The sequence below is a fragment of the Patella vulgata genome, chromosome 6 (assembly GCF_932274485.2).
Source record: "Patella vulgata chromosome 6, xgPatVulg1.2, whole genome shotgun sequence".
Classification (NCBI taxonomy): Eukaryota; Metazoa; Mollusca; class Gastropoda; family Patellidae; genus Patella; species Patella vulgata.
This window is the reverse complement of record NC_065884.2, coordinates 52,289,555-52,313,624: the sequence shown is the minus strand read 5'-3', so window position 1 is coordinate 52,313,624 and position 24,070 is coordinate 52,289,555. Positions and strand designations below refer to the sequence as shown.

General features: G+C 32.5%; 2 protein-coding genes across 3 annotated transcripts in view; one reads left to right on the top strand and one right to left on the bottom strand.

Annotated features, from left to right (window-relative positions):
- Positions 1-428: 428 nt before the first annotated feature.
- On the bottom strand, positions 429-20,040 carry LOC126823571 (AP-2 complex subunit alpha-2). The gene is made up of 23 exons (XM_050552480.1): positions 19,956-20,040; positions 17,937-18,017; positions 16,754-16,822; positions 16,410-16,552; positions 15,862-16,055; positions 15,401-15,527; positions 14,581-14,682; positions 14,158-14,266; positions 13,310-13,532; positions 12,654-12,750; positions 12,201-12,338; positions 11,695-11,802; positions 10,930-11,102; positions 10,392-10,521; positions 9,622-9,723; positions 9,116-9,286; positions 7,642-7,877; positions 7,115-7,286; positions 6,296-6,420; positions 5,222-5,338; positions 4,951-5,020; positions 4,167-4,301; positions 429-3,610 (listed from the first exon to the last, which is right to left on the bottom strand). Exons 2-23 carry the CDS (start codon positions 17,998-18,000, stop codon positions 3,533-3,535), a joined length of 2,883 nt encoding a protein of 960 aa, XP_050408437.1. The 5' UTR covers positions 18,001-18,017; positions 19,956-20,040; the 3' UTR covers positions 429-3,532.
- A 190-nt stretch (positions 20,041-20,230) lies between these two features.
- The window catches only part of LOC126823843 (doublecortin domain-containing protein 1), a 32,453-nt gene continuing 28,613 nt past the window's right edge, over positions 20,231-24,070 (top strand). The window contains exons 1-4 of one of the 2 annotated variants that reach the window (XM_050552867.2): positions 20,231-20,387; positions 21,428-21,640; positions 22,901-23,131; positions 23,653-23,708. In XM_050552867.2, coding sequence (XP_050408824.1) covers positions 21,486-21,640; positions 22,901-23,131; positions 23,653-23,708 — 442 coding nt within the window. In that variant the 5' untranslated portion in view covers positions 20,231-20,387; positions 21,428-21,485. The remainder of the gene's footprint in view (positions 20,388-21,427; positions 21,641-22,900; positions 23,132-23,652; positions 23,709-24,070) is intronic. The other variant, XM_050552868.2, reaches the window with a different exon arrangement.

Sequence of the window (24,070 nt, the reverse complement as noted above, 5' to 3'; positions counted from 1 at the left end):
ACCTGCAAGAACTCTAAACCTGAAAATAATGTCAAAAGCAAATAAAATTGTCAAACTGGATTAAATAGGGCGTTTGAAGTTTTTGTATGTGGCCAACGCTGTACCTGAACCTCTGGTCAACATATAACTGTGCTTCAAAAGATTGACCATTACCGGTAATCCTTTCTTCTTTGTCCGGTTTATGATGTCCATTAAGCCTAACCCAACATCCATATCAGGCAGTTTTTAAACCGGTGTGACCTCAAGATATGATAAAATACCCATATCTACAAATGGTAGCTCTCGAATGCTTACAATCATCATATTTAGAGTTGTCAATCACTAGATGATGAAGCCAATTTATTATTCCGAAAACAGAAGAAAAGAGTAAATTTGCAACACGATTCTTTCCAAATACAGTGATATTCATAGGAAAAAAACTCTGTAAATTGTCATTTTAAAAACAATGTTTATTACATGAGTATGATAAAGATGTCATCAAGACCAATTAAAGAGAACATATAACTTATAATACTCTCTACAGCTATTATTTCTTGGACCATATTTAAATTAATTTCCAATGCTCGACTCATATTTTAGTGAGCAAAATTTCTAATATTTTTTTTTCTTTTCATCCATACATATATTTAGCCAACACTTCAATGTTTTTAATTATACATAATGGATTTTTAAAGTGAGGAATCTTTAAAGAGATGGCCCATAATTTAAAGTATGTAGAAGAAACCTCTATATCTAATTTGATTAAGAATGAGCAACACAGACTCTAATAAAAGCAATCAACAACCTTACTACACGTACGAGTTACCATCTATATAGCATTCAACTAATTGTATATATACCTATTATAAAACATTTGCCATTGTTCAATGCAATAAATATTGGTTTATACTACGATTAATCATAGGGTAAGTAATTTATAAGTATTTCTCAGGTGATTAAATAAATTCAAATGAAAAACAAAGCAAATTATTTAAAAAGATAACTTTGTTATTCTAGCAATATGCATATTCATTTTATTCTTATATAACAGTCTCGGCAATATAATCTATTGCACAGAAGTAAGAAAATGTAAATGTACAAGATATCTACAAAAGCGGAACATAATTTCATACTAACAAGTATTTTTATCATGATAACCACAGCAAAATAAGAAAACTTTAACAGAGCTGGCATTGCTTATTTTCACATCTTTGAAATAAAGATAAGAAAATTAACCATTTATTTACACAAACAAAACAAAAGAAAAAATATCTTAACAATAGATAACTTCAATTCATTTTATCTTCTGAGTATGGTAAAAATTCTGATCTATGTAAATAATGATAATATGGAAATTAAATATACATTTACATACACAAATAATGCAAAATATAGAATATCTTATATGAATCATAACTTCATGGCCAACCAAAATCCATTTATCTCAATTCAAGAAAAACAAATCCAACCAAAATTCCACCGCAAACATATTCTAGTAAAATTTATGTTGTGATATTTGAATTATTTTCATTTATAGCTACCAATATGATGTTGAACACGTTCGAACTGACAATCTATTTTAACAATGTAAACAATAAATAGATGCACCACAAACGTAAAATTAAAAGTAGCACTGCATTGTAAATATTCAAATCTATTATAGAAGTTTAAAATGTAAATTTATGGCTGGTTTGTCTTCATTAAATCAGTTATTGTACTTATCTTCTGTTCATAAGTTTATTAATATCAAGATATCAACCAAAGTAAGAGATTAATATACAACAGAGTGGGAATAAATATATAACATAGGAATGAAGTATAAGTTGATGTTCTGAATAATAAAACAAAAATATAACAAACCCATTTAAACAGCAATTAACCAATTTAGTCTTAAAATGACCCCAGATATGCTTCTAATTTGATGTCAACTCAACCCATTTGTATATTGTGAAAATCCCAACTTTTGATAAGTACCGGTAGCACTATATATATTTGCGTGCCACATGTATTTATAAGTCACTAATCTAGAAAGCCACAGTAAGATGAACACATTTTAAAATAAAACAGGATATAAATTCCACTCCATAAATGAATTTCCTCCAATTAATATTGTGCTATGTTTAACAATTAACCAAAACTGTAAATTATGTGACCTACAAACAAGTTCCTTAAATCAATTTCCTGAAAACTTTAAATATTGAATCTCTTAAATCCCCCCAGTTAACTAACTGTTCTTAATAGTATGTGAATTCTACCTTAGTTTATAACATTTAGGACATATAGATTAAATGATTAGGTTTTCAGGGGGAAAAAAAAATATTCTGGTTTACAGTAGCCTTGAAACACTCTAAAATAGCAATGTGTATTCAATTCCATTGAGTATTTACAAGGATATGATGAACTGAAAATCTGTCAAAATTCAGTATCTACTGCAGGCAATATGCAGGATATATTCACCACAGGCCAGCGCCACTGATCAACCACGTATTATTATTCACTGATTTCTTTATGAAATGTTAAATAATCCTTTTGAGTTCATTTTAGCATGGATTAAGATGTGAAAAATTATATATATTCTGAAAAACACTTTAATAATATTTAATATAAACAGAACGTAAACAGTTATTTTATATCCATGACTGAACAGTAATATTGATAACTGATAACTGAGCTAAATTTTCTTTTGATGTCTCAACTCTTAGTCAAAAGCAATATTTAATGCATGGCTATAAGAAACCACCATAAATATTAATACTTTCAAGTTCCATTATATTGCATATATTTAAATCTTCTTTGAGTTTTGACCAATATATCTACTATCACTATTACAATAATATACATTTAATAGAGTGTACATATACAATAATAGTACAGTGCATATCTATATTTATCTATACACAGTGAAATATACAATTTTACACGGATTAAACTGTCGAGAGATCCAATATATATTATTACAGTTCTTTTCTAAAACAGCCAATAATTAAACTCTAGTCTAAACAATCCTAGTGACTAGTAGATACTTAAACATTATACAGAAAGACACAAAAGGGAATGCTTCAAAACCTCTTTCCATATCATTATTTCTAAACTTGTAATAAATATAATAACTAACAATAAGATCACATAGTTTTTACTGCCTATTCACTTATATTGTCGTGTCCCCAAATGCCATCAAAGTTCAGCCTATTTCCAAAAATCCATTCACTACATGATTTTCATATGAATTATTCACAGAATCAAATTAAGATGTAACCAGTTGCCAGTCTATTCTTAGCCAACATAAATCATTCTTAAAAAAACTTATAAGGCATCATTTGGGGACTGACAAATGTCACTAATACTACATCAAAATGTATATGAATTGAAAATGAAACTAGAAATTAGCCTTGACCCCTTGTTTCTGACTACTACTTCTACATATTACATCTGTCTACACAAGCTGTCTTGTCTACATGTTGTCTTGTGTATCTATATATGATAAGTCACTGAGCAGGGTGTAAAGCTCCTCATGTTGGACCCCAATCAAGTAACCTGGCTACATTTCTCCGGTCTAAAACTGTGTTTCCAGAAATTCACAAATAGTTTTGGCTACACTACCTTTTGTTGACCTCACTGTTAATCTGTACATCTGTAAATAAAGAGGGCAACTGTTACAAATTTTGTATAATATATTCAAAATCTTGACCCAATTATCGAAAACCATAGTACTGGCCTTCTGCGCACAAGCTTTTAATGAATTCTCTGAAATTATAACTTGAGTGTTTAGAGATCTTTTTAAAACCAAGTTAAGAAGATCTAAAAGGTATCTTTAAAATTAGCTTCCCTATAATCTTATTCTTAGATATACAACTACAATGATTTTTTAATTTGATTGTATCTTAATGATAATGTTTCCCACCTCCTCTTGTTAATGTTTTGATTGTATCTGAATGATTATTTTAACCACTTCTATTCGTTTATGTTTTGATTGTATCTGAATAATAACGTTACCCACCTCTACTTGTTTGTTCTGATTGTATCTGAATGATAATGTTAACCACTTCTACTTGTTTATGTTTTGATTGTATCTGAATGATTAGGTTACCCACTTCTACTGGTTTATGTTTTGATTGTATCTGAATGATTATGTTAACCACTTCTACTTGTTTATGTTTTGATTATATCTGAATGATAATGTTACCCACCTCTACTTGTTTATTAGGTTCTAATCTGATGAGTACACCTGTTTGTTGATTTCTAGTATGTATAACACCAGCTGATACAAAGTTATCAGGATTAGGATCAATACCTTCTAATACACTTGAACCAAAACCCAATATCTGGTTAAAATCAAAAATCACTTTATTAATAAATAAATTAGAATAAGACAATAGGTTTACTTGGCCAAACTTTCCACAATTAAATCAACCAGAAAGGTGTCAATCCATAAAGCATGAGTATTTAAGTATAAGGCATGCACCAACAGACTATATCATGGCTGAAATGATTTATTATTTCACGATACTTCTGTTTTATGGACTGCCAGAACTGTAACAGGATTGAATTATATCTCACTTGATTGCAATTTTGTCAATTCAAAAGATTCTTGCCTGACAATGGAAATAAAATGAAATAGGGTTTAACGTCCTACTGTTCTGCTCCGACTGGGCTAATGAAGATGGGCATATGCAATACAGTGTGCTATGAGGGAAATTCTGCCCAAACAGCGGCACTGCACTATGGCCTACTCTTTTTCATCCTATCCACTTACAAGGGGGAAACCAATGAACTTTCTAAGCCAATGCTGGGATCGAACACGCGACCTAAAGGCAAGCGAGCCAGTGTTTAACCCACTTGCCACCATGGCTCCTGACAACAATGGAGAAAATACAAAAAGGAAGTTGAGACACCAAAACATGCATGATCTTCTAGTTCTAATAGTTTATCATATAACATTTGTGTAGCAGTAATAAAAGATGTTTCCATTACCTTGGCTTTGGTAAGTTCTGTATCTTGTGATGAAGTAGATTTAAAGATTTTTTGACATTCTTGTTCTGGCCTATAATAAAAAATGATATGATTCATTTCAGTTTAAACAAGAGATACTTTGTCCACTGGCAGAGAATTTAATGAAAAAATAACTATACATTTCAAAATGGCTTAAAATAGTATGTCTTGGATTGATTTTGAACAGAATTAAAATTAGACTCAATTTTTCTTGAACACAATTGAGACTTCTTTTTCTAAGTTATATACTTACTGGCTTAGAGCCTTCCATCTTGTGAAAAAAGAATCAGCATTCATTTCTGTTGCTTCCATAAAACGATTGACTGAAACTGGTAATTTTAAGTGTAACTTCTGATTGGATCCACTATAGCTGTACATACAAAAAAGAGCATGTTCATGTAAATTCAATAGAACTAATTTATTCAAATATTTTATTTATTAAACATACATTATGCAAGAGCTAAATCTGGCAATTGCAGATCTTTCTTTAGGCCTGAAATGTTATCTAAATTATTAATTAGACATTAACTTATCCAGACCATAATCAAATCTCAATGGCATCGCTAGCCCGCGATTTTTAATGGATTACGTTCCCATTGGCTGCTCGACTTCCATTCATAATGTAATCATGAAATGGATGATCGAGACTATGTTTTTTATCATACAGACTTTAGTAATGATGATCAAGGCTAGGCCGACATTTCAATGGCTTAATTCTCGGTTCATAGTGGATGAATTTGACTGAAATTTTCAGCAAATTGCCTTTACATTATCTAGTTTTTGACTATTATAGTGAGAACTGCCAGCTCTTTATCTTATCTCCCATAATGTATCTTTAAGTAGCATTCGATGTCATTGTGATCCAATAATTGATAAATCAAACTGCTTATCTGTGCTTAACCTAAGGCAGAAAATGTCTGTCATTGACCTCAGTCAAGACATTTCACTGATGATTATATACCCAAGTTTTAACATTGTTGCTCAATTAAAGATAAATTGACAGGCAACGAGTGAATGAAATCAGAGGAAATATAAAAATCTACAGAGACTACGTACAGTAGCGATGTGTAAATGCCATGTGAAGAACATAAATTGATGACATAGTGTACAAACTACTACATACAATAAATACAATAATCTAATTATTGTCACGTCGGGGTAAATTACGCAGCATCCGTAAATATTTGCGTTTATTTTGAAAAATTTGCAACTCTGGGTGCATCTGTAATTTTTTTCAGACATAAATGTAACTTACGTAAAACTAATATTGAGCCAAGGTGCATTTGTAATTGTTTTTTGTTTTTTTTTAGAAATAAATTTAACTTACGTAAAACTAATATTGAGTATAGGTGCATCTGTAAATTCGGAAATACATTCTATATTATACATTTGTTGTACCTGGGCACCACCTTCCATTACAGTATCTACAGGTTTCTCTGTGACACTTATCTGTGACATCTGTTAAGGTTTTATAAACAATATAAATGGCCGTATGGTTTAATTCATGCATTTTATACCATAGGGCCTGTTACTGAGTCAATGTCATGGTTCATTCTTGAATACACCTGTCCAACCTCGTGGATTTTCTCCAGTTCCCCTCGGTTTCCACCCACTGCTAAAGACCCCTAGGAGCCAGCTAAAACTGAATAAAATTGAACTATATGTTTTTTTTAAGTTAGCCTGGAAATAACCGAGTCTGTGTCGAGTGGACTTTAAACCCCATTCTCTTTCTATCAAATACTTTACACACACAATAACTTTACAGGGAATTGTATCTTAAATTTTAGTGAAGAAAAATCACGTTATGCTTAGAATAATGAAGTAGGATCCAAAACGAAAATTAAATAAATCAAAATTTGTTATCGCAAAATGATCTTGGCCTAGATAGTTCAGTGGGATTTTCCATTTTTGTTTCTCCTTGTCAGTGCGTGATGTAGGGCCTGGCAAAAAAACAAGGTGTCTGATGTCGGATGATATATAAACCTAACTATTGGCAGCACTTTATGATTGAAACATGAGTAGACTGTACTGCCACCAGAAAAAATTCCCTCATAGCACACTGCATGGCATATGCTCATCTTTATTACTCTGGTTGGTTCATAAATTAAATTCTTGTAAGACATTGATTTTATTTATAAAGGATATGAGTACTAAGTTGACCTGGACATGAGATACTTGTTGTAAACTGGGTAAATTGGAATGATGTTTTATTGCCATAAAATAAGCCAACACGACCCAAATTCTGTCTATATTCAGCCTTGACCCCTATTTGTAACAGGTCATTTTCATATAATACTCCATTTAATTTAGTTATAAATCTGAAACAAAAACAAGACCATATTATAATTTCTTAATGCTAATGGTTTTTCTGAGTCGATATAGAACATTAAAGTTTAAGATCATTACACAAAAACTGAAGTGACAGTAGCCAATAGAGAAATGGGTTCAGACAAGTTATTACAAAGTCTTGGGACTATGGCAAAATTTCAACAAATAACCTACTGAACTGGGTGGGTATGTTGAACGACACGTATCGAAAATGATCAATTGATTTTCATTAAATTATGGAATCATTAAATTATTAATATTTTACAAGATTATCGAGGGAAATAAATCATTCTAAATACCCTTACAATATGTTATTTATATGTATCTCAATACACATAAACTCACTTCAAAAAGTTTTCTTCTGCTCCAACTGTTAGACCACTTGAATCTAAGCCATTGGTTGTTCCAACACCTACTGCACCTATTCCACCTGGTGCTGGCCCACCTAGTATATCTACTAATAGATCACTAGCTGATTGTCCACCACCAACACCACTTGAACTAGAATCTACTGGTGCTGACATACCACCAATATCTAATCCTAATAAATCAGCAGATCCAGCACTACTAGGTGATGATATCTGGAAAGATGAATAACAGCATAATTTAACTCTATATAAATTGCAATTTAACTCTACATAAATTTGTAATTCAACTCTATATAAATTCATAATTTAACTCTATATAAATTCATGATTTAACTCTATATAAATTCATGATTTAACTCTATATAAATTTATAATCTAACTCTTCAAAAATTTATAATTTAATTGTATACAAATTTATAACTCTATCGAAATTTATAATTTAACTCTATAGAAAGTTATAATTTTCCATGATGGAGACAATGGTATTTAGATTAAAGATATTTAATAAAAATAATTGATCTTAAAAATAAGAAGAATTTGAAAGAACATAATATTAAACTTCTGATTTACAACCCCAATATCAAATTAGACCTTATTGGGCTACTTATAGTAGTTATAAACTTTCCTCAGTGACTTCCGTGATATTCTAAATTCATATGCACTTAAAAAGGGTTAACCCAAAAATAGAAGAGATTAGGACTCAATTTACCCAACTACAATTGGATTTGCTTGAAATAATTCAGATATTGAAGGAAAAGAATGTTGTCTATAAATAGCCACAGCACGTGAAATTCTCAACACTTGTAATAACTATTACAGACGTAAAAAATCTATTGTTGACGATTCTGAATAGCAGTAATATTTAGTTTATTGGTTATTACTGCAGCTTTAGAAATTACGCTCGTTTTATTTTTTAAATTGCTTTATCATTAACTAGACCGTAAGGAGTGGCATCTTTTGGTTTAGTACAAATAATATCTCTGAATAACGCGGGTTGGGCAGGAAAATGATACTAGCAGTAGTTTCATTTTACTTTTACAAGGTTCTTAAAACAATTGTTGTGTCGCCCACCGGGCGTTATTTGTAAATTCAATTTCTTGTTCTAGCTTTCTGTCATGTTTCGTAAAAAAGTAGTCTTGATTATCCCAGCCCGTCAATCAGACGGAGAATGGTTGGTAGACTGGTTAAGTGAGACTAATTTCAAAACAAGGGCAGGTAACCTATTTTTTGCTCAAAAGTGTCTGGATGTCATGGACGACACTCCAAACCATTTTTCAGTGTATTATTTATTTTTAGTGACTATAATTGTGCGAAACTGATTTAAAGCTTAGTATATATATATAAGTATTGTGGTGTAATTGTCGAGATATTTGGAGATATTTATTTATGGTGGGGCAGCCTATAATATCTACATATCCTGATTAAATTTCTTAAAACCTAAATACACAAACCTGAAGTGTTGGTTGACTATCAGAATTTATTTGAGCAGCTGGCATTGCTTTATGTTCTTTTGTTGTTTCAATAGCAGTTTCTGCCACACTAGAGGGCTTTTTCTTCTTCAGTTTGGCTAAAATTGAAGATTCTCTTTCAGGGAATGGCGGCATTTCTTCTAATACTGTGGCCTGTTGAATAGTAATAGTGTTATACCTTTAACAAGGTCATTTTTAAAACTAATATTTTCATAACATTAAAGAATTTGAGCACGACTTCAGTGCTATAGGATCCCTCACAATATAAAATATTGTGCGAAACATGAATCTCTAATAGACATCTTTATTTGCCGTGCACCAATTTGATGGATCTGTTTCAAATCCAACTGAGTCTAAGTTGGGAAATTATCCAACATTGCTTTTTTGATTTTGTTTTCTTAATGAAATGTTAAATAATCAATTCAAGTACAAATTAGCATAGATTAAGAGATCTTTCTAGCATTAAGTTTCGAGTAGTTTCCACTTACTAGTACATCAGCTGTGGCCTTTGAACTAAGTTGAAGATATTCAATAGATCTTTGTTGTAATTCTACATCTGGATTTCTCATATTATTTTTACTACCCAATATCTACAATATACAGTCAATTCCAACTTCAATAAAATGTCAAATATACTGAAATTAAATCTAATCATGGCAAATGGTTCAGCATTTTATGCAAAGACAGCCTACATTTATATCATTTAACTGTTTTAGAATGATATAACTTATAAGGATATGGGCCTCATCTGTCTTAATTCCTACATCTTCATGTCCTCTCCTACAATTACAATGGTCTTATATGAAATGCAGTTTTGCTTGCTTTTTTTCTGTACAAACTAGGATACTTAAGACATGCATTTTGCCAAGGGATGTTTTTTTTGTAGGCAAAAAGATGCTTTTCCATGCACGATACACTATCCTGCCCACTCTGTTTGGGTGTGTATAGATGTCTTTCCATGCAAGGTCCAGTGTCCTGCACACTCAGAAGAGAAGACCAGATTGGAGAATCCTGAGAGACCTTCTAGTCTCACACTGGGATTGAAACTAGAACACCTAGTTAGTGAGACAGTGTGATACTAATTGAACCACCACTTGTCCACATATTTTCTGGTTCGATCAGGGCAAACCATCAATGTTCAATTTCCTTATTATGAAATCTTGTGGTGACTGTCGAACCACTCCAATGAGAGCTACCGCTTGTTTGATCTTTTTTCTAGTGTATAATATTAGAGAGAATATAAAACAATGTACAGTACCTCTTGAATTTGTGGTTTTATTTCAGGAAACAGGTTAATAAATTTAATGTAAGTGGATAATAACAATCCACGTGTTGAAGGACTACACAGATGATATTTGGAGTGTAATAATTGAAACTGTACAATAGGACTAAAAAACAAAATAAATAAAATATATACTACTATTATAAGAATATAGACAGAAAGGAAAGGTTTCAAGATTTATTTACATGGGTAATTTGACCAGTGCACTTAGGTCTGCTGTTCCTTACCAAAAATAAACAAATCAACAGCTTATCAAAATATTGATGTGCATTGTCACCTTTTCACTGCACGTAAAATAACATAAACAAGCACTACTATTCGCACTAGTTCGTCCCATCTTGATCACAATATAACCACTATTATTAAAATTCTATTGTGATCCAAAATGTACGATAGACAAACCCATTTTAATAGTTCTTTGCTTTCTTTGAAATGTGGGGGACAAAAATTTGTGTTTTCTCTCATATTTAGGCTTCTGTGGTTTAGTTAACACATTAAATATTGTTTTTATTACCTTGATCTGGGATCACCAGCTATAAGATTACCAAATTCACCTAAGATATAACCTCCAACCTTTACCATGTTTTCATGACATGCTGGAGCTTGTAATGCCTCAAACACTGTTTTAGCTGCATAACCTTGTACATCATCTCTATTTATAACTATTTGTATTACTCTATACCATACCTTTAATAAATCATCACAATAATATATTAATTAAACAATTTGCCAGGAAATGGTCAGCTTGTCATGAGGCAGAATAAGTTTCTTTTTGGTTTAATGTCCTACTGACCTTATTGTTCTGCACTGACTGGGCTAATGAAGATTGTGTATGCCACACAATGTGATACGAGGGACATTTTGCTCGGACAACGTCACTACCACTCTTATTTCGCATTCTAACTGTCAAGGGTTCTTGTAAGTACATGTCAATGTATACTCAGAATTTCGCTGTTTTGTCCAATCGAATCCCAAACACTGTTCCTTATAAGGTCCTTCATTCTGCATAACCGATAAAGGGGAAACCATGACAGAATATCCAAGGAACATTATCGGCCAACAATGGGAGCCAACCCGAGACCTCCTGATTAGCAATCATTTTTGGTGCAAACAAATTTAAGTAAAAGATGATACATTTCTGGAAAATTCTATATAATATACCCTGGTTACTTATTAGACAGGTTCACACAAATAGCAGTTCAAATATTTGAGTTTTTAGACTAGTACATTCCTCTCCCTCGTCTCCCACATTTATAAAGAGATAAAATAACTGACTTACTTCTTCACTGACATAATCACCAGCTATTCTAATGAGATTAAGTATGACATCGACATACCATGTATAATCTACAGCATATTTCTCCGCTAAAATAGCTACTTTTAATACCTGCAATTACATGATTAACTTACTTCAAATCTAAATATAACAAACTAGATCCACACACTTTACCAACAGGTTTCACTGTATTTAGTACTAACAAATCCATAATCTTTGAAATCCTTGTATCAACTCATTCAGTGGCAATTACATGATTAAGTTACTTAAAATCAAAATTTAACTAATAATGTAGTAAAGATAGTTAGCTTATCTGAAAGTAACTCCGACTTACATTACCTATACCAATATACCGATAAGAAAATCAATGAATCTGATTGATAAAATCAACAAGGTTCTTTCTCACAAAAAAGTTTAAGGGTGGAGAGTGGATTCAAATTTAAGTCACCACAGATTGGATAACCATCCAGTTAAGATGGGTTGTTGGTGAAGGAATAGGTCTCACTTACCATTTCTTCTCTTATAGAATAATCGGCCGTTTCTAGATATTCTAACATTTCACCAACTATTTCTTCAGCATTAGTTCTATCACACATAGCATATAATAAATCTACAGCTCTCTGTCGTACACTAACATCTCTCTCAGTCTATAAAATAAAATTTAAAATATATTCCAGTATCTACCCCACAGTCTCCATGATGGAGACTAATATGATATCAACACATGATATCTTCATCATGATGTCCACTATATCAACACTTCCCTACTTCCTTCTTCAAGCTCCAGGCAACTAAAAATCAGGGTTGAAATGAATGAATTAAATGGCGTTTAATGACATAGTTTTATGTGCCTACCTGGCTAATGAAGACAGGAACAGAGCTTAATGGTTGTGATAATGAATGGGTTCATGTCATGGATAAAAACAATGTAATTGATTCATCAACATAGATTCTGTACTTACTTTTAGAGCTGTAATGACTGTGTCTTGGTGTTTCTTGACAGCTTCATGAGAAAATTCTGATGTCGCTAATAAACACATACTCTCTAGAGCTAAATATCTGAAATAAAATATAAATGACATGTAAGGAAATGATCTAATAAAGATTGGCCTACGTCATACAGTGTGCTCTGAGGGAAATGGTGCTTCTTTTAAGTGCACACCAACGTGTGCACAGTACCTCGGTTTTGGTATGACTGGAAGCTGTTCCCTTGCCAGGGAGAAAGAACAAAGGAAAATCCTAAAGAACTTTATCAGCCAACACTGGGATCAAACCCAGGACCTCCAGGTTAGAAGGACAGCACCATTAGTCACTGAGCCATCGTGACTCCCAAAATAAAATAACACAATAAATTACAATAACAACACGTTAAGAGCCATAGACACAAATACCCATTCTGCCAATGAAATGTGACATTTTATCTTCCTATCAATAAATTCAACAAATTTGTGAACTCAAGATTGCATGTTATTTTCTGAGTCTGAAGAAATGTGACAGGTGATGATGCCAAGCGACTTCAAGCAGCTGAAAAAAATCTGCTAAATTATTTCCTATATTTATAGCGACAGATATAAATCACATTTTAAGACAGTCTCTGGTTTAATAGAAATAAATGTACCTAAGATTGGTTTCTTTATGTTGTAAGAATTGTCCAAGCTGATTACAAGCTCTGACTAGAAGATTTGGGTCACTATCCATATGTATTATAAGATTAATAGCTTCAAATAAAACAGCATTCTTTGCATTAGAGTGCTGCACTTTCTTAGATTTAGGGGGTTCTTGTGCTTTATTTAATATAGTTTCTAAACATTCAGTTAATCTTGTACGTACACTTGGATCCTCTGAAAAATACAACAGAAAAAAGACCAAATGGTGGTAGAGTTCATAGTTAAATTTAACAGCTTACAATTTTTATTTTGTCTGGATAAAACAATCACTGCTACTGCACTCGGTTTATACATCACTTCAGTGTCGGAAAAGATTGTCATACTATTTGCCCAACACATGCCACAAAGATTGTCACATAATCATTGTTGTCATAGGAGTATTTACAAGACACTAAACACTAATCAAGAGTTATTATCAGTATAATAAAAATTTGATTGGCTTATGGTCATTTATTTCACTAAACATATATTAAATGCCATTTTTATCTCATGAACACAAACATTGGGTTCAAATTGAAAGTCAATCAGATGATAACTTTAGCCTCCAAAGAGACCACAAGTTTTTTTCAAATTGATTAAGGGCCATAACTCATGACTAATTACTAAAAATCAATAGGATACTTTGTCCCAGTACTAAACCATTGTGTATAAATTTCAATTCAATCGGATGATTCAAATTCATCGGATGATAGCTCTAGAGTGCCCACAAGCAATTGTGGATGACAGGCGTCCGGACAAGGGAGATAACAATATATACGACCACATTTCAATGCTGGCGTATACAAACAAAATAACTTACCAGGTGGAGGGTAATTTTGTAAAAGTCGAAGTAATTTAACAGACAACCAAGGAGCAGGTACAAAGTAATATGTATAATCTTGTAAGTCAGTATATGACGAAGTTACAATCTGGCAAAAAACAAAATCAAAGTAAGGATGTTTTAGTTTTTACCTATGCAGGGTTGTTATCATAAAATAAGTGTACATGTACTTATATAGCTACAATACATTGCAAATGAACTTTCAATCATGCTCAGAAGATGTGGAATTAGGTTGAGTTTGATTTATTACATTACATATTCCTTTCTCTAAAATAACTTTTGTGAGATTCATTTAATCTATACAATATTTCATTTTACCATCATTTCGTTATTATGTTATTTTAGGTAAATTACAAATGTGTACATGAGTCTCCAAGTTGTTAATTAAGGAGATTTACTTACTCGACTAAGTCTAGAAACAGCAAGTGATACACAACCCTTATATTCTTCAGGATTCTTCTTTACTAGTGCTTCAATTAAACTAGCAGCTGATGTCACAACACCCTAATAAATAATAATATCATTAAACTACCATATATTATATACAACAAACAGAATAATTTACAAAAGTGAATATGCACTAAAGATACTAATTTGTACCACACATTGGAAATGAAATGGGGTTTAACATCCTACTTCTGCTCCGAATTGGGCTAATGAAGAAGGGCATACGCCATACAGTGTGCTATGAGGGAAATTTTGCCGGGACAGCGTCACTACTGCCTAATCTTATATTGAATTCCAAATGTCAATGGATCTTTTACGTGCACGCCAATGTGTACACAGAACCTCGGTTTTTCGTCCCATCTCAACGACTAGACAGTTGTCCTTGTCAGGCCCTCCGTCCTGCATCACTGACAAGGGGGAACCACATCGGAAAATCTGGATGAACTTTTTCGTTCAATGCAGGGATCGAACACCTGACCTCCAGGCTAGCATCTTACCAACTTAGCCACCCTGACCCCACCACACATAAGAAGAATCTCAGACGTGTTTATCCATATCAATGATATGCAAACTTGATTGGAGTTTGGAGTCCAAGTCACTGAAGGCTAAGAGTAGATGAATAAAGATTTAGAGTACATTAATGAAGGCTATGACTAAGAGTAAACTGATGAAGATTGAGAGTAAATTGATGAAGGCTAAGAGTAAATATATGAGGAAATTTTGGTTACATGTTTAAAATACATATTCAAGTAACCAAACTAAAGAATTAACTAACCATATGTTGATCATTAAGGAGATGTATTATTCTAGATGTCCATTCTCCCATTTGTAATTCAGGAGCTGTGCGCAATAAACGTAACAATGTTAAAGCTGCACTTTGTTTTACAGAATCTATTGTATCTCTGAAATAACACAATATAATTATTTACTTCTTTTACTATCTAAGGTAACAGTAATGACAAAATTAAAATACCCATTTAAAGTTAAAGTGTTGAATTTGGTTGATCTGATGTTAGATTTCGATAAGTGATAAATCTACTCTACAATTAAAGTCAGAATGTTTATTGATTTCAAATTCATTTTGGACATCTCTCAGTTTACATGATTAATGAAAATAAAACCAAATCAACACATAAAAAGCAATAAAATCCATAAATGTCACTTTAAACCTGTACAATATAAATAAGTTGTATCGGATTACAGATAAACATAATAATAAGTTATTACTATACATACCCTGATACCAGTAATGATGGAATATCTATACTGAGGGACTCAGCCATTTCTCTACTGCCAATATTAGCTACACATTGTAAAGCTAGAGTAATATGGATTGGATTACGGCTAACCAGGTCATTACGAATACATTGGATAACAAGCTTCATTAAATCACTGCTAGCACTGATAAGAACAGAGATGAACAAGTACCCCTGAAAAATATATCAATAACATATTATAGTTTTAATTTGTTTTCAGACAAAATGACACAATGGAAGCATACATTAGCATCGAGACAAAATTAAATAAATTAGTTAAAACGTTCACAAGAATAAATGCTTAATACATTCAGGGTAGAAACGCACAACTACCAAGGTAAAGTCAAACCACATTTGCAATTTTATCGAATTTTGACATATATACATTTTTGTTTTAGCAACACCATTTTCATTATTGTTTAGATTTCATTTACATGTACAGCTTTAATCTTAGATCTAGTGCAAACCCTGCAAAACATTTTTATTAACCTATATATATTATATATAAAGCTGTAGCTTTGTACTTACTATTTGTTTCTCTGTATACTTATTGGAACTAAGTAGGTTGACAGCTTCCATGTGACCAAAGTCAATATCATGTCCCAGCAAAAATATGAATAACAGTTTGCAGACATATTTCTTTTTTTGGTAACCATCTAATGTCTTATCTCCTAAAACACACCAAATACAATGTGTTATTTTCAAAATCAGTCTTGGCATCAAATTTGTTGTATGTTTTCCTTCAAAACTATAGCCTTTTCATGTTTAATATACCCAGCCACACAGAAAATAAAATATTAATCAATATAATATTGATCGAGAAAAATTTAAATCTCCAAACGTCTCATGTTACAATATCCCAGATATTTTACCTTTGAATTTAGATCTGATGTTTGCCAATTCTTTATTTATTCTCTTTATCTCAGCTTCTTTACTTTTACCTTTAAATTCAAATAAAACTGATCAATCTCATTGGTATTTATTACAAACAAGTGGAATGGGACAATACAGACAATCACATTCAATAAGCCTTCCGCATATCCACTTCATTTTGTCAGCCTTAAGGTACACAGTTCAAAGAGGTAACGTAAATAGAGTATGCTGAAAATTTCAGTCAAATTGCTCCATTTTGAACCGAGATATTAGCTTTTGAATTTTAGGTTAGCCTCGATCATCATTACTAAAAAAACAAAGTCTCGATTATCCATTTTTCCGTTTAATTATTTTTCAAAAAATCTATTCCAATCCACTAAATATTGCAGGTTATCGATGGCATCGAGAGTTGATTATGGTCTTGATAAGTTAATTAATGTCTAATTAATAATTCAGATAACATTTCAGGCCTAAAGACAGACCTGCAATAGGCATATTTAGCTCTTGCATAATATATGTTTAATTCTGGGGGGTAAAGTTATATACATGTTTGTATATTGAATTGAAACAGGGTTTAATATCTTACTTTTGGCACCAACTAGGCCAAAGGAGACGGTTGTGTGATATAAACAAATTGATCATATAGTTCCTCTATTTATATAATCACAGTGTAACAGATCATCATGTTGCCAAAATACATCTTTCTAAACTTTGAAATATTTCTTCAGCAATGATCAACAGTATGCAATAAAATAAAAAAAATTTGTAAAATGGACGGGAAATCTTCCTTTGTTCTTTTCGTTGAACAAGCAGATTGTTTTCTCTCTGACAGACTGGCTAGAGCTTAACCGTGCAATAACTACACATTTTCAATGATATTGCACACTTTTGTTGGTTTACGCTAGTTTTAGCAGAAATCATATAGAGAAGTGGGGAAAGTTTTCTGTGCAATAACTACAAGCATGTTGAGCAGGTGGCAATGTTACAAGTCGTTACCAGGTTTAACACCTCGGCCTCCGTGGAAACCTGTTAACTCATGAAAGCTGTGCTATAAATATAACATATTACAGGTTAATGGAAATGAAAGAGTCACATCAGACAAGGTTCCATTCCTGTAACCTGAAAAGCTATGTTTCTATTGATTTTAATTTCAGAAGAAAAACATTATTTACAAAAACTTACAATTCCTGATGTCAGAAATAAACACTGCCAACCCTCGCATGCCATCTCCCTTAACGGCAGGCATTTTGGCTCAATTAAAAACTGAAATAGTAAGAAAAGGAAATGAAATAATGTCAATTGATTATCCAGTAACCTTGGTGCATAATTTATGTAAATTATGTTTTGTATATATATCCAATATCACCCAGCTAAAATTCCATAATACCATCTTCAAGGTAATAATTAAGCAAGCATTTATAAAAAAGGTTCAAACCAATGATGCTTATTACCACAAATTTTAACCAAATAATTGCAGGCATAAGCTTATGTAGTTCTATAAATTGATCAGGCTAAGGTTGCCATTTTTTCGAAGAAAAAAGGCAAAGCATATTGCTCAACAACTGAAAACTATCACCACTTCAGTAAGTAATAGCTGATGAACTCTGAAATCCTAAGTATTCCTATCATCTAAAGATAAGACTCAAAAGGGTATTGGATGCATTCTACAGATCCAAGGAAAATCAGCAAGTGGGTATACAGGAGGCGGAGGGGTTATTAAGTTATTAAGTTAATTATGTTATCTGTGAGGAGTAACTGTACTCCATCAGTACATTATGGTAATATAGTTTACAATGTACATATACATGGTATGTCCTATGGGGTTGGCTACTACACGGGCCCAAGTAATAACATAACCTCTACACAGTTAATAAATATTGATGAATATAAGCAAGTCAAAGAATGTCATTTTCATACATGAAGCATCATATACATGTAGCACTAAACTTTCCACAAGCAACCAAGTCGTGGTAATGATACTCCTGCTTTGATTTACATGTTATTGTCATTACTATCAGCTGTGCTTAGTTAGGTTTTTAGTCAGAACTAAGTTTGCCTTTTTTTGTTTTGTAAAATTGAATAAATAACAATGCTAAATTAATGTGGGCCTAATTTACAGATTCCATCGTAACTAATAACTACATGTTGTAGGGCTATGGCATCAAGCTCATTCTACAGGTAGCATGTCATTTCCGTCCCGCGTCATTTCGGACTCAACGCAAACGTCGTTTCGGACTCGGTCAGGCGACTTTTCGGACTCGGACTGGCGAAGTTTCGGACTCAATAAAATCTGAAAAATTCAATGTATATATTTGTAATTATTGTTTTTTCTTTCGTCCGAGTCCGAAAAGTCGCCTGACCGAGTCCGAAACGTCACCTACCCGGGTCCGAAATATTGAGGACATATTTTTTGGAGTCCGAAATGACGTAAGTCCGAAATGACGCGGGACCGAAATGACATGTAATCATTCTACAGACTAGTACAGGAGACAGGCTTGATGCCTGATGGTATAAGAAATTCAAGAAAGTGACACCTTTGAAACAGGAGTAAGAATAGCAGAGGGATATTAAATTCACTAAATCACACAAAAAACACAAGATTGTCATTCTAAAAAAGATACATTAAAAAAACATTAATATAATAATTAAATATCTCGACTATTATGAGTCATCAAAGGCACAAAGCTGTCATATGTTTGTCTTGTCTGATTACCATTATTCTGCAGCAAGATTCTCCACAAAATCATTGTGACTGAGAGAGATTAAACAGAACTTGATCCATGTCACTTGCATATACACTACACTAGGACTCAAAACTGAACATCCCCACTCGGCCACTGACTCATTAAGTTCAGTATCAAATATGCAGTATGGATTCAATGCAAATAATTTCATTTGTAGTATGCTTATTTATATTTATCTACTTCTTTCTGTCATAAAAAGGCTGTTGCAGTGAATAAACAGAAAATGATCTTTCATTCCATGCACTGTTTTGACAATATTTGACAAATACTGGGACAAAAATGCCTCGCCCCCTTTTGCTACTCGACGACATTTGGCCTAAAAACGAGTCATCCTTGTATTCTACCGGCGTTTTCATACCTAAAGTAAGCAGACCAACTTGAACTGGCAGTTATAAATAAATGGCAGGGATATCGCACGTTATTCATTCTTGGAAATTTAGCTATTGCAAACGCTTACCCAATAACTGTCTAGGATTATTAGTCTGCAAGAAGATGTGAAGGATGGATTAGCTACAAATGGCCGCCATTAGCATGCTAAGGCGAAACCGAGGTCGAAGGTACACCCACCAAAAATATTGATCTTTTTTCTTAAATAAAATGAAATTATGATTAAAACTAAAGTTAATATAGAATTTTACACCAGAAAATATTTTTCGATTTAATAAAAAAAGGACACATTTATCGCTAATTGGAGGCTATGTGACGTCATCACCAAGGCAACCCAAGCAAATACTTCAAAATGGCAGCCAAATATTTACAGTGTTGTTAAAATGTATGTTTAGGACATGTTTTTGCTAAAAATATACTGTCAAAGTGATGAAAAAGAGAAAGATAGGTGTGAAAATCAACAATAGTTCGCAGTTTTAAAAAATTCTAATAACAGATAAAAGTAATTTAACTTTTTAATGGATATAACTTTTAGCAGGTGCCCGTCCGGGCGTCGATAAATTCATAATAATGATATCAATCGACAAGAAAGAATGCAAGGAAATGGATAGTATAGTATGATATTGAAAATGCTAATTGGTCAATTGAAATGACATGTATTTATATTTTTGTAGCATTTGATTTGTTATTGGATTATTGTCAATTGCAGCTATATTATGAGTGGTCGGTGCAATCATGATTGATCAATCCTGCTAGTCTTGAAAATGTCTATGACTATAGAATAACTGGAGGTCGGATGTTCGATCCCTGCATTGGCTGAGAAAGTTCATCCAGATTTTCCGGTGTGGTTCCCCTTGTCAGTGATGCAGGACAAAAGGACAGCTAGTCAAGTCGTTCGGATGGGACGAAAAACCGAGATACCATATACACATTGGTGTGCACATAAAAGATCCATTGACAGTTGGAATTCGATATAAGAGTAGGCTGTAGTGCCGCGGTCTGGCAAAATTTCCCTCATAGCACACTGTATGGCGTATGCCTGTCTTTATTAGCCCAGTTCGGAGCAGCAGTAGGACGTTAAACCCCATTTCATTTATGACTGTAGAATAGGCCTAGTATAGATTTTGAAGCTATAGTCAATAGCCATAAATAGCTTTCCTGATCAAACCCGTACCGCTACTCGTCACTGGTTTCTTACGGTAACATTCCCAGTAGCAAATGGCATCCATGTCTGTCAGCCTTGCACTATCCCAATGTGATTTATTCCTGAAAAAATTGAAAGACTCAAAAGAGGACTTCTAAATCTTACTTTCCAAAATAGCTAGGCTTTAATTGTATACAGTCAGTTAACTTGTATTTTGGGTGTTTCATTACAATTATGGCAAACAGTCTTTTAAGTGAAGTCAATATATATGCAAAAGAAAAACCTCTTGAAGTACAGCAATTGTTAGTACAGTATTTTTATTTCTGAATCATATTTGCACACCTGAAGGAATTAAGTTATGAGTCGAAGACATTCTAGATCAAACAATTTTTTTTCAGATATATTTATGAAACAAAGCCTGCCCAAATTCTTTAAAAAATATACATACCAACAATAATGGTGGACAGACCAAAACTGCAGGTTCCTAAAGACAGTCCGGCATCAGCTTTCATTAAAAACAACTCGGATATTGTTAGCTATGAAGATTTGATAGTTGCTCAGTATTTGGATGACTTGAAAAGGTCACGACATGAACTGAAGAAATTTAAGGAGTAAGATGATTACCATTAAATTATTGAACCCATAATTAGACCCCTAAATGTATATTGACTAACTACTTAACACAACCTAGAAATATCCAGTTGATGTATATATGTCACCAGTGTTCAAAATTAACCACGTCATTATGTGGTTGCGAATCTCATCATTTTCTACTTTTCCCATTTAAAACATTTAAAAAATAATTACTGTAATCTTAACCAGCTATATGTAAACAGATTAAAACAGTCACTAATAACATATTATGAGCTGTGTCCATGTTGCCAATATTATACATGACCTGTATAAGATAGTTATACAAGATTGTGCTTTCCTTTATAATTTCATATGTCATACACATGTTGATAGAGGTCCAGTGGTTTAATGTTGACCTTATTATTTTAAGGGGTGAGGCTACCCGAAAAATGTTTTCTGAAATTCTAAAGCTATTGAATTGAAAATAGCACAAGTAGTTAGGAAATATAATAAACAAGGGAAAACTAACATTAAAAAAAGAAAAAAAATGTTGTTGCCAGGGTAACACATTTTTTTGGAAAAAGTATGAAAAACGTAGGTACACCATATCTCTGATAATAATAAAGATAAATGTCTCATTTCCGGACTGCTTATTCTTTAATGATAACCCTAAAAGCAGACAGAGAGTTTTTCTCTATAATTTTTATAGTTTCTTGGAAAATGATGTTTAAAACATTTGCCTCAATACAATTTTTTGTCTTTGGAGAAATATTTTGATAACTTTTGAAATATTAATGATAATTCAAATTCCTTTCTGTCTGATTCTGTTGTAGATATTAGTTTATATACCCTGCAAATTTGGTGAAGATATCTTAATTAGTTACAGAGATATAGCGTACCTACGGTTTTCATAATTTTTCCCCCAAAAATAAATAATGTAAATTTTCCCTTGTTTATTACATTTTCTAACTACTTGTACTATTTTCAATTTAATAGCTTTAAAATTTCAGAACAAAATTTTTCGGATAGCCTCCCCCCTTAATATTGAAGGCTATGGTACAGTTATATGAAATTATATTTTTTACTGTAATTTACAAGAATGAATGGTGAGTTCTAATACTAAACAAATGATGGATTGAAGGCATCTAGTTGAACAAAACCCCTCACAAAATTATGCAAATTGAATATGTAGTACTCATCAGTACCACAAAAACAGGAATAGTCCAAGTTTAAATGACACTGAAAATCATTGTAACGGTCGTCTATACAAGTAAATATAAAGTCACCCTTTTTTACAGCTCACCACTGTCACCCTATTCTCAAAGATTTCCTAATGGAGCATTTGGTAGACGCACTAGAAGAAGACCTGTATCCGCGTCAATTGTAGGGCGATCAAAGACTACTGGTAAACCCAAAATTGATGTAAAGTACATAGCTGATCATACATTATGGGATGCTGCTACACCAAGAACTGATAAAGCCTTAACAAAGTTATCTAGGCCATCTAGTGCTCCTATTAAATTCAGAAGGTAAATTTTAGCCTATTACTGTATTAGTATTATTGTTTTTAAAAATATTGGGAAAAATTACAGACTCTGCCACTTGTTATCAGATGTTATGAGAGTTTGTGTGAGAGGTGGGTAGGTTCTAGAAGTCTAACCAACAATTATTAAATATGCTTGTTTAAATCATTTAAAGGAGCTACAATGTTTTGATTTACATGAAAAATAAAGTATTAAATTAGCTTAATTTCATATATTATTTCAATTTGTGATGTGGCCAGCTGGTTTATTTTCTAATTTTAGTTTTGCCTGACAGGTGAAACAGCAATGAAATCAACAATTTTATTTTTGACCATGATCAAAGAGATCTAGTTATTTTAATCTCTGTACTTTTTATGGATTCATTCTAAATAAAATTTAGCATTTTGTGAAGTTAACTATTAAACTTGCCATGCTTTCGTTTTAATTGGTGTATAAATTATGTTTATATGATATTTTTTGAGTAGGGTATTTTTGTTAATACATTTTTAAAATCTTCTTTTTTCAAGACCACAGTCAGCTACATCATCAATTTATTCTTATGGCAGACATAGACCTCCATCTGGTATGTATCACTTTATTCATTTTAAAAGAAATTTGTGTATTTCTTAGTTGTTTGTTTGATGTGCAAGTAAAAGGATCATTGACAGTGCGAAATCAAAGAAGAGAAGGTGGAAACACCACTGTCCAGACAAAATTCTCCTACCTTGCACTGCACATGTGACCATACAAATAAAAAATTATCATGTTTGTCTTAAAATGATCCAGAATTTTATGGAATTCATGGAATGGGGGAGGTATTCATGGAATTTGGGAGGTATAGGTATGTATCCAGGTATTGGCTAGAGGAACCATCAGGATTTTTCAAGTACGGTTGTGACTGCTTTAGGGACAGTATTGTCTAATTGTTGGGATAAAAAGACAAAA